At 39.0% G+C, this 12235-nt stretch overlaps 1 protein-coding gene across 1 annotated transcript in view; it reads right to left on the reverse strand.

Moving 5' to 3' along the window:
- CLMP (CXADR like cell adhesion molecule) overlaps positions 1-12235 on the reverse strand; it is a 122819-nt gene that overhangs the window by 21460 nt on the left and 89124 nt on the right. Inside the window, exon 3 of the mRNA XM_074215313.1 lies at positions 2372-2573. Coding sequence (XP_074071414.1) covers positions 2372-2573 — 202 coding nt within the window. The remainder of the gene's footprint in view (positions 1-2371; positions 2574-12235) is intronic.

The raw sequence follows: 12235 nt of genomic DNA on the forward strand, positions 1-12235 counted from the left end.
ATGTACTGAAAACTAAGGATTTATCCAGGATAGAACACGGCAGCATTTTAGTCTGCAGCAGATGATGAATAGCCATGCATAGTACAGCAAGGGGTTTTGGATGAATGATTTGCTAGCCCTAAGAGTTGTTAATTTGTTAAGCTTGGTTGATAAGATTCTTTAGACACTCCAGATTCTTAGAGACAGCACTTCAGGAAGCTCTAATTGCCCAGTCTTTTATTTTATTAATATACAACACATTTGTCCTGTTCCTTGTCCTCTGAAAGAGCCGTGAACTCCCCTTTAGCTTGCCTATCTCACAGACTCATTATCTTCCTTTGTCTTTTGTCAGACATTAATTGCCTATTAGTGTAACCCGGTGACACAATTTGGAGTCAGGAAGATCTGAGTTCAGATTCAGTTTGGGACACTTACTAGCTGTTTGGTCTGTTTGCCTCTATTCCTCATCTGTAAAATGAGCTGAAGAAGGAAATGGCAAAGCACTCCAGTATCTTTATCAACAAAACTCCAAAATGGGTTTATGAAGGGTGAGAAATAACTAAAAAAATGACTGAAAAACAACAATGGCCCAGTAAAAATGACAAGAATACTAAAGCTCAGAGTGAACCAAGGTTGGTGAGGAAAACTAAGACCTAAAAAAATAGGAGGATCAAAGAATAAATATACTACTCATGTGGGACCAGATAAGGATAAGAGATGATGGAGAAAATGTAACCTGTTTTACTTGTTTTCTTTGTCAAGGAAAAAGATCTTTGGACTAGAAAGGACAGAATAAAAATGGCTGATAAGTTTAAACTTCAGGAAAACAAGTAAATAATAAGAAAATCTCCAGGTGCCCTCAATAAGTTCATGGTACTAGACCTAGATAACTATATCCCATAGTACTGAATGTACTGGCAGGTATAAATGCTAAGTCAATATTATTGTTTTTCAAATAACTGTGGAGAACCTGAGAGTGCTATAAGGCAGAAGAAGAGTAAATGTGCTCTGGTTTCCAGTTTTCAAAAAAGAGAAGAGATTGGATGAAGTCTATAAAATACTGGCTAGTAAGGCTGAATTTAATTCCTGGAAAATCAACATCAGGTTACCAGGTTAACCTCACTTAATTTTTTTAAAGGATACCTAAATAGGTTGATTAAGAAATGACAAAGATATAGGTAAGTGGATTCTTGCAAAACATTTGTGACAATTTCCCTGGAAGTGTATATGTACAACATGGAGACATTTGGGCTAGATAATAGTAAAAAGTATTGTAAATTTTAGGGGATTGGTAGAATGATTAGACCCAAAGAGTGGTTAGTGATGGCTTTAGGTCACTTTGGAAGGAAGTTTCAAGTAGAGTGATAGTTTATAATTTTGTTGGATAACCTGGGATAAAGGCATACATAAGTCTGTATATGTGTGTATATTTACACACACACACACACACACACACACATATACATACACACATACATAACACTGATGAAATCAATTTGGAGTCATTATATTACATAATATCTTTTTCCTTTTTTTCCCCTTTTTTTTGCAAGGCAGTAGGGTTAAGTGACTTGCCCAAGGGTATCCAGCTAGGTAATTATTAAATGTCTGAGGCTAGGTTTAAACTCAGGTCCTTCTGTCTCCAGGTTCAGTGCTCTATCCATTGCCCCACCTAGTCACCCTAATTACACAATATCTTAAACTTGCAATCTAGATGAAAAAATAAAATTAAAAAACATCTTTTTCAGATAAAATGTCTAGCCAGGTCTCCTTCTTTGACCTTTCATTTGTGAAGATTATTTTAAAACCAATTGTAAAACTTTACACTTGTCCCATTAAATTTGCTCTTATTGGCTCAATGTTCCTAGATTTTTTCCCCCTAATTCTGTCATCCAATCTATTATTTATCCATTCCCCTCTCCAAACTCCTCTCCCCAAGTTTTGTGCCATTTTTAAACAAACTAAGTTTAGTTTAGTTAAATAAGAATAAGATTTCAGTGATAAGAAAACCCACCAGAGGGTAATTATAGAATATATAGAAATCGATTCTGTGGGCTTAGGGGAAGGATGAGGTGGGATTCGGTTCTACCTAAGAAATCACATTCATTAACTTGAAAATTCTTAAATATTGGAATATGTTGTCAAAAAGATGATTTTCTTTCAATGGTGGTAGTCAAAAAACAGAATAGGCACATATCTTCAGAGGAAGATTAAATAAAAACTAAATCTCTTAAGTTTTACTTGGAGATCTGGAGATAGACTAGGTGATCTCTGAAGTAGGTACCAGTCTGAGAGTAAATTCCTTGGCACTGGGTTAGTATGGAGCTTATATTGCATGTCTAGCCAGGTCATTCATGGGAGGGAGGAGATTCCCTTAGGACAGTTATCTTACCCAGGACTTTTAAGTTGACACGGTTCCACTGGTAGCGCCCTGAATTCTTCACTTTGCAGGTGTACTGGCCCTCATCACTAGGCTTCAGGGGCTCAATCTGCAAGGAGGCATCTCCTGCCAGGAAGTTGGAAGCAAAGGCTACACGCCCTTTCTGCTCCTCAGTCAAATTATCATACACCTGATGGCTGGAGTAAGTGATCACCTATAGAAAGGATAGGGGCAGGGTTAAGTAGTGTGTGGCCTTCAACCTTCTTCACATTGTTAAGTCAGAGAGAGGATCAAGGGTACTGATATAGACACCAATTTTTCCCCTCCCCCTACTATGGATTTGGCTCAAGTACCAGAATACTCTGAATCCATCCATCTTCCTGGCATCCTTTCTCTTTCCCACAAATCAAGATCTCTTTGACCAGATATGCACAGGCCCCAGAATACAGGTCCCTTTGTGCTCTGATGATTTTTTTAGTTTCCATGACCCTGCCGGACTCAGCACATCTCCCTCAGAATGTCTCATTCTGCCATTCACCAGGAGTCTGTTGTCCAAATGGCAGAGCAGAAAGGAGAAACTAAGTCCAGTTTATATGCAATAAGTGACACATATAATGAGAAGACTCATAAAGTAGGTCATTGTAGTAGGAATGAGGACCAACAAATGGACAGCTGGAATTCTATACTGTTACCTTCTGAGAAAAGGAAAACAAATACCAGAGGAAATCTGATTAAGTTGAGTGGATATAGAAGGAAAGAATAATTGTGTAGAAGGAGATATGCTTCAGTGGAAAGAGCAACCATAATGATGAAACCACCACCCCAAACCAAGTATCAAGGTCAATAACTTATTCAATCTCCAAACACTTTGCTGTTATCACTTTTAGTGTCATAGTAGGCCAGAGAGCACGAGATATTATGGTTAGCTCTAGCTATCTGTGTCAATAAATGGGAACATTTGCATAGTTAAAGCAAGAAAATGGAAATTTTCAAGGTTTTTATAGTTACCTACAGAATATTATAAGTAAACAATTATACTTACCATTTCAATTATATTTACTCCTTACTTATACCAATTAAGAAAAAATCCCTAAACTTATTTTATTTTATTTTTCCAATCACATGCTATAAAGATTTTTCAACAATCATCCATTTCATATTTATTTTACAGTTTTCTTCCACCTTCCCTTCCCACCCACCCCCCTCCCCTCAGTGGCAAACAGATTAGTGAACATTGTACATGTATTTGTGTTTAAAGGGTTTACATATTAGTCATTTTGTATATGAGGAATTAGGACTAAGGGAAAAGAAAGAAAACCCTGAGACAGGAAGGAAAAACATAAGAGAAAAATTTTAAAAGTGAACAATGTTTGTTCAGATTCTGTGGGATTTTTTTGTATTTTTTTTGATTGTCCTAGTTCTCTGAAATGCTGAGGGGAACTGCATCCACCACAGCTGATCAGCTCACAATGTTAAAACCTGCACGTCCAATCCTGTGTTCCTCTAAAGTTTTTGTCTTTTCTTCACAACTAAACTTCTAGAAATAGTATTTAGCTTTCATTGTTCTCATTTCTTCACCACCCACACTCTGTTCAACCTCATTACCTGACTAAAAACTTCTCTCCAGCAATTTGGAATTACACCCAAAGGGCAATAAAAATGTACATACCCTTTGATCTAGCAATCCACTACTGGGTCTATACCTTGAAGAGATCATGTAAAAGGGCAAAAATATCACTTGTACAAAAATATTCATAGCAGCCCTGTTTGTGGTGGCAAAGAATTGGAAATTGAGTGAATGTCCATCAATTCAGGAATGGTTGAACAAATTGTGGTATATGTACATTATGGAACATTATTATTCTATTAAAATTCAGAGAAGCCTGGAAAGACTTGTATGAACTGATGCTGAATGAGATGAGCAGAACCAGAAGAATGTTATACACTCTAACAGCAACATGGGGGTGATGATCAAGCCTAATGGACTTGCTCATTCCATCAGTACATCAATCAGGGACAGTTTGGGGGTATCTGTGATGGAGAATACCATCTGTATCCACAGAAAGAATTGTGGGTTTGAACAAAGACCAAAGATTATTTATTACCTTTAATTTTAAAAAACCCTTATTATATAATTTTGCTAACTCTTATATTTTTTTCCCTTAAGGATATGATCTCTCTCTCAACAAATTCAATTTAGATCAATGTATAGCATGGAAATAATGTAAAGACTAACAGACTGTCTTCTGTGGGGAGGGAAGCAAGATTAGGGGGAAAAAATTGTAAAATTCAAAATAAATGAATAAATATTAAAAAAAAAAAACTCTCCACAAGGTGACCAATTATCTACAAATTGCCTAATACTATGGCTTTTCTCATTCTATACTGTCCTTGATCTTTCTGCTTCCATGCATCAGACTCAGGACTTGGGAGGTAAGAAACAGGTGGGATTTCAATTGTACCTCAAATATTTACTATCCTGGGCAAGGTACTTCTTTCAGAGCATCACTTTCCTCATTTGTCTGTTTTGTTTTATTTTTTGATTGGTTTGCTTTTTGTTTTTTTGCAAGATAATGGGGTTAAGTGACTTGCCCAAGGTCAAACAGCTAAGTAAGTATTAGGTGTGTGAGGTCACATTTGAACTCAGGTCCTCCTGACTCCAGAGCTTGTGCTCTATCCACTGTGCTCTGCCCCCCACCTTTTTCACCTTTTTTTTTTTTTTGGCAAAGCAACTGGGGTTAAGGACTGAATGGATCTTAAAAAGCTTTATAAAAATGTTGTTATCTATGTCCTCTTTGACATTCAACAAGCCCTTATTAATCATTGACTAAGTATCAGGTGCTGGTAGTAGATACTGGAGGTGAAAACTAAACAGTCCCTATCCTCCAGTTGTTTACATTCTATTGGGGGGGGGGGCAGCATAAACAGAAAATTCAATGAAAAATATAGACAAAGTCCGATGGGGAACAGGAAGAGATACTAGCAACTTTGTCAGGATCAGGATAGACTCATGGGGAAGGTGACATGATCTGAGCCTTGAAGGAACTAGGCATTCTATGGGGCAGAGGTGAGGTGGGAGGACAGCATTCCAGGCAGAGGGAACAGATGGCCTGTGCAGAGACAGGCCAGGAAGATGGAATAGCATGTCCAGGGAACTAGGCCAATTTGGCTGGTACATGGTATCTATGGATACCATGTGCAGTGACACTGGGTAGTCTCTATTCCCTTGGTTTCACTGACAATGTTCTCTCCTCATTCCACACCTTGCTTCTTCTTCAACTTAGCTTTTTCATCTTTATCCCATCTCTTAAGTGTAAGTGGTCCCCCTGGGGTTTCTTTTCTTTTCCTCTAAGGAGAAAGGTACAATGTAGTGAAAGTCAATCTGTAATGGAAAAAGTATTGGAAAACCTTAGGTTTGAATTTCTCCTTTGATATTTAATAGCTGTGTGAAACTGGATGAATCTATTAACCTCTCTGAGACTCATCTGTATACATCTATTGTATATGTCCACCTCATGAACTTGTGAGTATCAAAAGAAATGATAGACATACTTTCCAAAATTTAATCTCATCAATTGGGAATCATCTTATTATTTATAATAAGTAAATAGAGTCAGGAAGGGCATGGAAAGGTCTGCCTTTGTCACATACTTCTTGTCTGACCAGAAGCAAATCACTTAAATCTCAGCTCCCCAGTCAAGTCTCTTAAGACTACAAATTATGTGGGGCAGATAGGTAGCTCAGTAGATAAGAATCAGGAGGACCAGTGTTCAAATTCAACTTCAGACACTATAGGTGTGATCCTGGCAAGTCACTTAATCCTGATTGTCTTTTAAAAACAAGACTACAGATTATAAATTTGTAGATCTGGATAGAAAAAAATATATATAATATTTAGGCTTGAGTTACAGAGGTCTACCACTCAATGTCCCTGTGTGATCTTGGAAAAGTTCAATTCTCTGAACCTCAGTTTCCTCATCTGTAAAATAGGCATAATAATTTCGCTACTTTACTAAGTTATTGAAAGGAAAAAAGGAAACATTTAGTCAGGACACTGGAATTGTCATCTCCATTTTGCAAGTGAGAGAAATGAGGTTCCAAGAATTTAGGTGCTTGAATTCAGTTGGGAGAAAGCAGTTTAGAATGCAACAACAACCTCAGAGATAAACTACCTTGATAAGGAAGAGGTTCCCCTGTAGGACTAGAGTATTTCAACAATACAGGCTAGACAATGGAAATTCCACAAAGGATAATCTGGTTTGCTGGTTTCTCAGTTTATAGCTTCTGTCTTCCAGTCTAATTTGATAGTCATTTCATTGATACTCCACTAACATCCTAGAATACTTCATTCCTTTAACTTTTTGTAGCACAGCCTGGTTTATCCCCAGTCCTAGACTACTCCATTCCTCTAATTTTAGGCTCAGTAATACTTTTATTTATTAGTCCTAGATCTTTTGTTCAAAACCTTTTACATACTCCAAATGACTCCAACTTCTCTTTTAGTAGAAATAAAAATCTGCTGTTCCAAGTGAGTTCTCCTTAACATCCCTCCCCAGCTCTTCAAAACTCCCATCCCCCTCAGATAAAGAAGCATATTTAAACCTTTCTCAGAGAGTTTGCACAAAAGGAACATTTAGCCTGAGGCAAGAGAGGTAAAAGAAATTGGGAGGTAGAAGACAAGGGTTTGAGTGTAAACTCAACCTTTTTTAGCCCCTTTGATAAAGAGGAAGTCATTTCATTATCCAGTCATTTCTACTTAGTTGGGAAGAAAGTGCTTTGCAAATCTGAAAGGGCTATTAAACTGTTTCTGGGTTCTAAATCTCATCTGCCTTAAAACTTCTTTGTTCTTTACTTACCACCTTCCTCCCAATAAAGATTAATTCTTTCACTTTTGCCTTTCTAGCCTCTTCTAGGTTCCTTTAGAAGGATGGGAATTTAAGAATACCTTGAAGGATCAAGCTGTGCCGATTGACACAGTATATATTTTTTTACATTCATAAGACAAAGAAAATAGAGATAGGAGGATGAAAATTGTTTACATCAAATTAAAATTATACCTGTTTGTAATTATTTGTAATTAAAACAGCTAGGAGAAATGGTGGTAAATTAAAATTCTACAAAAAATTTGTGTCTGATGAAGGGTTTTGTCCTTTCCATTAATCACACACTTCCCTTATTTCTTTCATCTCCCTTTGTTCTCTGTCTCACAGATAATTTCCCTTGAACCTAGGAGCTTTTTTCCTAGCCTCTCCTCTGCCAAAGGGCTGTCTCTTTATTTTTGCCTTAGTATTCTGGATGCCTAGCACACTGTGCTCATTGCAGATGGTAAGTGCTTTCTAAATGACTATTGAATTGCATTGAAAGCCTGCCACCTAATCAAGGGACTCTCAACCTTTTTTTCTTTTTCCTTTCATAACCAAAATTCTTTGTAGAATGGTCTATACCCATTCTTTCAGGCACCAGGTATTAACTATTTCTTCTTTGCCAGAGAGGCGGCTTGGTGCAGTGATGGAGAGCTAGTCTGAATGACGTGATCGGTGCAGGCCAGCCGCTTAGTATCCAGGGGCAACTGAGTATGACTGGCTGATGGGCCCCACACCAGAGAAGTCACAGCTTCTGCTCCCCCTCCCTACGATGTGCGGGAGATGCAGAGAGAAAAGCAAAACCCTGCCTGTACTCAGTGACATGTGTCCATACAAGTAGAAGGGGGGATGGGAAGTTCTCATTTCACCCTTCATTAGGTCTCTCCAAGCATTTGACACTTACTCACCTCTCTAAACTGCTCTTCCCTGATCCTCTTCTGACCCCCCCCCCCCAATCTCTTGTTTTCCTCCCCACTAACCACTGTAAACCGTCTGAAGCTGGATGGTCTTCCTGACTCCAAGCCCGGTGCCCCCCACTCCCTACATCACCTAGCTGCCCCTTCCTTATAGACCACTCACAAAGTGAGCTCATCACCGTCCACAGGCCCAAGGGTCATCTCAATGCTGATGGCTCCCAGACAGGACAATCTGGTCCTAAACTCTCTCCTGAGCTAGTCTCGAATCCCCCAAAGATGTCAGTCGGAGAACTAGAATTGAATATCCCTTAGGCACCTCCCACTTCATACCTCCAAAAGAGAACTCTAACTGAGATTATTTACATCCTCCTGGTCCCCAGGCTCATTCCTTGTTGTTTGTTCTCAAATCTCTCTCTCCTTCCTCTTAATCTGCATCCTTTACTCTTACCCCACCTGGCTCCAACAAATCTGTTACAAAATCTTGTTTGTAACATTTCTCATTTACATTCCCTTTACTCTGCTCACAAGAATTACCTCCTGGTCTCTTGCTTGAAACAATGAAAATCACCTTCCAATTGAGTCTTTTGGCTTGTGTACCTTACTCTTCACTACTCAGCTGCCAGTGATTTTCCTTAAGTATTGATCATGTTTCTCTCCCTCCCCCTCCTTCTCCCTCTCTGTCCCCCTCCCCCCTCTCTGATGTTTTGTGTTTTTTTGTTCTCTAAAAGTCTGTCTAGTATTTAAAGTTCTTTATAACTTGGCATTCTGGGATGCTCTCCTCCGGCTTCTTTCAAGTCCTAGTTCACTGAACTGTTCTATTTCCTGCTCATGATCTTCCCCACTCCCCTTTTCCATCCCGCCCCCCAAGCCCATGCTCCTTTATTACCTTCCATTGACTCAGATTATATTTGAGATGCACCAAGTTATCTACATGTGGACTCGCCCATTAGGATGTGAGCTTCAGAAGGGCAGGGGCAATTTTAAAACTTTCTTTGTATCCTTAGCAGGGAAGTGAAGGGTGGTGGGTGAGGCTGAGCCTCTGAGCCTCACCTCTGCTCAACTCTGCCCCACCTGCCCCTTACCGCATGTCCCTGATCCTCAGGACATAGCATAATGCCTTGCACGCTGTAATCTCTAAAGAAATGCTTTCTGATTTATTTTATTAATATTTTTCTGAACTTTTCCCTTTTGACTTCCTTAATGTTGTACTCATCTCCTTTTATCTCTTGGTTCTTGTCTGATCCTTCTTTTTATTAAGGAGTCAATCCATGGGACCCTTCCTGATGACTACATCAGGGAATGTTAGACCCTGCCTGGGAAACTCTGGAAGCCCCTACTCTCTTCTGACTAGTAGTTTCTTTTTTTTTTCTTTTTCTTTTGGAAGGTAGTGGGGTAAGTGACTTGCCTAAGGTCACACAGCTAGGTAATTATTAAATCTGAAGTCAAATTTGAACTTCAGTTCTCCTGACTGGTGCTCTATCCACTGTGCCACCTAGCCCCTGACTAGCAGTTTCCCATGGCCTGGGAATCCTTTTGGAATCTCTGCTATGATCAGCAGTTTCTAACTACCCCTGATTAAATGCCTTCCTCTACTAACTCCTGGATCTAAGGCGTTGGACCAGATGCCCCCTGAGATTCCTTACAATCACCAAGTTTTGTGATTTCAACCCCTAACCCAAGATTGAACTCTAGACTCACATTTCTTAATTCATCAGATATTTATTAACCATGTGCTATGTGTAAAATCATTGTGCTAGACAAGGATTTTTAAAAAAGACTATGATATACATCTTACTCTTTAGGACTTTACAACTTAATATAGTTGTAATATAACTAAGATATAAAGGAAATTAATGTAAGCTCAACAGAAAGGAAGGATGAAATACAGTGAAATAAATGAGGGAGAACTCCCTTTTACTTATAGTGAGGGGGTGTTAAAGGAATAGGAGGTGCTGAAGGAAAAAATTTAGGGCTTTACCCTAATAAATCAGGCAGGCTCAGGAAAATAAGACAAGAAAGGAATTTATTTTAGTAGACAAAGCAAGCATATTGCATGTGGCTGGGCTAGGATTTTAAACTGCCCACTGCTTCAATTTGTTCCAATGAGAGCAAGTAATCTCTATAAGTAATGTTTACATGACTTGTAGGGGGCTTTTCTTAGCCATTGGAGTGGTGTCCCAGCTCGTTTTACAGATGTGGAAATTGAGGCAAATAGGGTTTAAGTGAATTGGAAAAGGTCCCACAGCTAGTGCCTGAGGCTGGATTTGAACCAGGCCTGGCACTTTATCTACTGTATCACTTAGATGCAAAACCTGCTAAGTACAGGTTTCTAAAAAGGGATGGGCCCGTTGTGTCTCAGCTCCTTCCCCTTTTCAGCATTTTAGCAAAATGAGATTAAAAAATAAAGAGGTTGGGATTAAATAACCTGTGGCAACTGCTAAACCACAGGAAACATAAAAGACAAGGGGATGAGATCAAAAGCATCATGGGAAGCCTATTGATGAAGGCACAATTTCAACTAAGTTATGGGTGAGATAGACTTCTTAGTCTTCTTAGAGGAGGTGGCCTCTGAGTTTGGTCTTGAACAATCATAAATTTACCTTTATTTTAGATAGGCTTTATATAGGCATTCTTCTCCAGGATCCATTCTTTATTTGCTGGACTTTCTCCACCCATTTCCCTGCTCCCCCACCTCCAATTTTCAGCTTCCTTTTATAAATAGATTTCTGTCATTAGAATTCTAAGTTCTTTAGGATTGTCTTTTGCTTGTATTTGTAATCCTATTGTTTGTCCTTCATTTTCTTTTTTTCAGTTTTTATTTATTTAAGGTATTGGGGTTAAGTGACTTGACCAGGTCACACAGCTAGGCAATTATTAAGTGTCTGAGTCCATATTTGAACTCAGTGCACCTAGCTGCCCTATTGTCCTTCAGATTTTTCACAAGGCAATGGGGTTAAGTGGCTTGCCCAAGGCCACACAGCTAGGTAATAAGTGTCTGAGGTGGGATTTGAACTCAGGTACTCCTGACTCCAGGGCCGGTGCTCTATCCACTGCGCCACCTAGCCGCCCCATGTCTTTCATTTCCAAAGGCCATCACATCAGGAAGATATTGGCAAGAGAAGTCCATGAACTGGATTTGAGTGGGGGGTGCTATGCTAAGTCACCAGTTTCACTTTCTCGGCCAGAATCATCTGGGTCCAGAGGCCAGATATGGATCAGGACAACTGGAGATGGTCCTGAATGTGAGGTAATCAGGGTTAAGTGACTTGCCCAAGGTCACACAACTAGTAAGTGGCAAGTGTCTGAGGCTGGATTTGAACCTCAGTCCTCCTGAATCCAAGGCCAGTGGTCTATCCACTGCTCTACCTACCTGCCCTAATTTAGTAAGAGCTTTAATAAATACTTCTTTGACCTGACTTGACCTGACTTTCACAAAGTGCCCTACATTTACTTTTAGAGATGCAACTGGCAATAGTGGGAATCTATACTAGCCTTGGTGGTTAGTAGGAGCAAAGTAATAGAGGGAGGAAAGGTAGGTTGAGAGTAGTGAACAAAACATAGTCTAGTTTGATTGGGACATAGAATACGTGTGAAAAAAGTTTAGAAAGGTAGGCTATAGTGAATTGTGGAGGACCTTGAATGCCAGATCATTCTAGATATTGGGAAGATACTGAAACTGTCAGAAAAAAACTTCAATTCTAGGAAATAGGAAAATGATACTAACCATTCTAGTTTGGGAGAAAAATGAACAAATATCCAACCCATTGTAAAGGACATTTTGTAAATGATTTTTTAAAAATATTAATTATAATTATATAATAATTTTAAAGACTCATAGTTAGCAGCTGTTGTTTTATTCCTCCTGTGAAGTCCCTTTTAATGTTGGTCAGTCTAACTCTTCTTGGCAAGGATACTGGAGTTGTTTACTATTTTCTTCTTCAGTGGATTAAGGCAAACAGATGTTAAATGACTCGCCCAGTGTCACACAGCTAGTATGTATTTGAGGCCATATTTGAAATCAGGAAGAAAAGTCTTCTTTGACTCCATACCCAGCACTCTAACCACTGTGCCAATAAAAAAAAATTTTTTTAGTCTTT

This window comes from Macrotis lagotis, chromosome 1 (genome assembly GCF_037893015.1).
Source record: "Macrotis lagotis isolate mMagLag1 chromosome 1, bilby.v1.9.chrom.fasta, whole genome shotgun sequence".
NCBI lineage: Eukaryota > Metazoa > Chordata > Mammalia > Peramelemorphia > Peramelidae > Macrotis > Macrotis lagotis.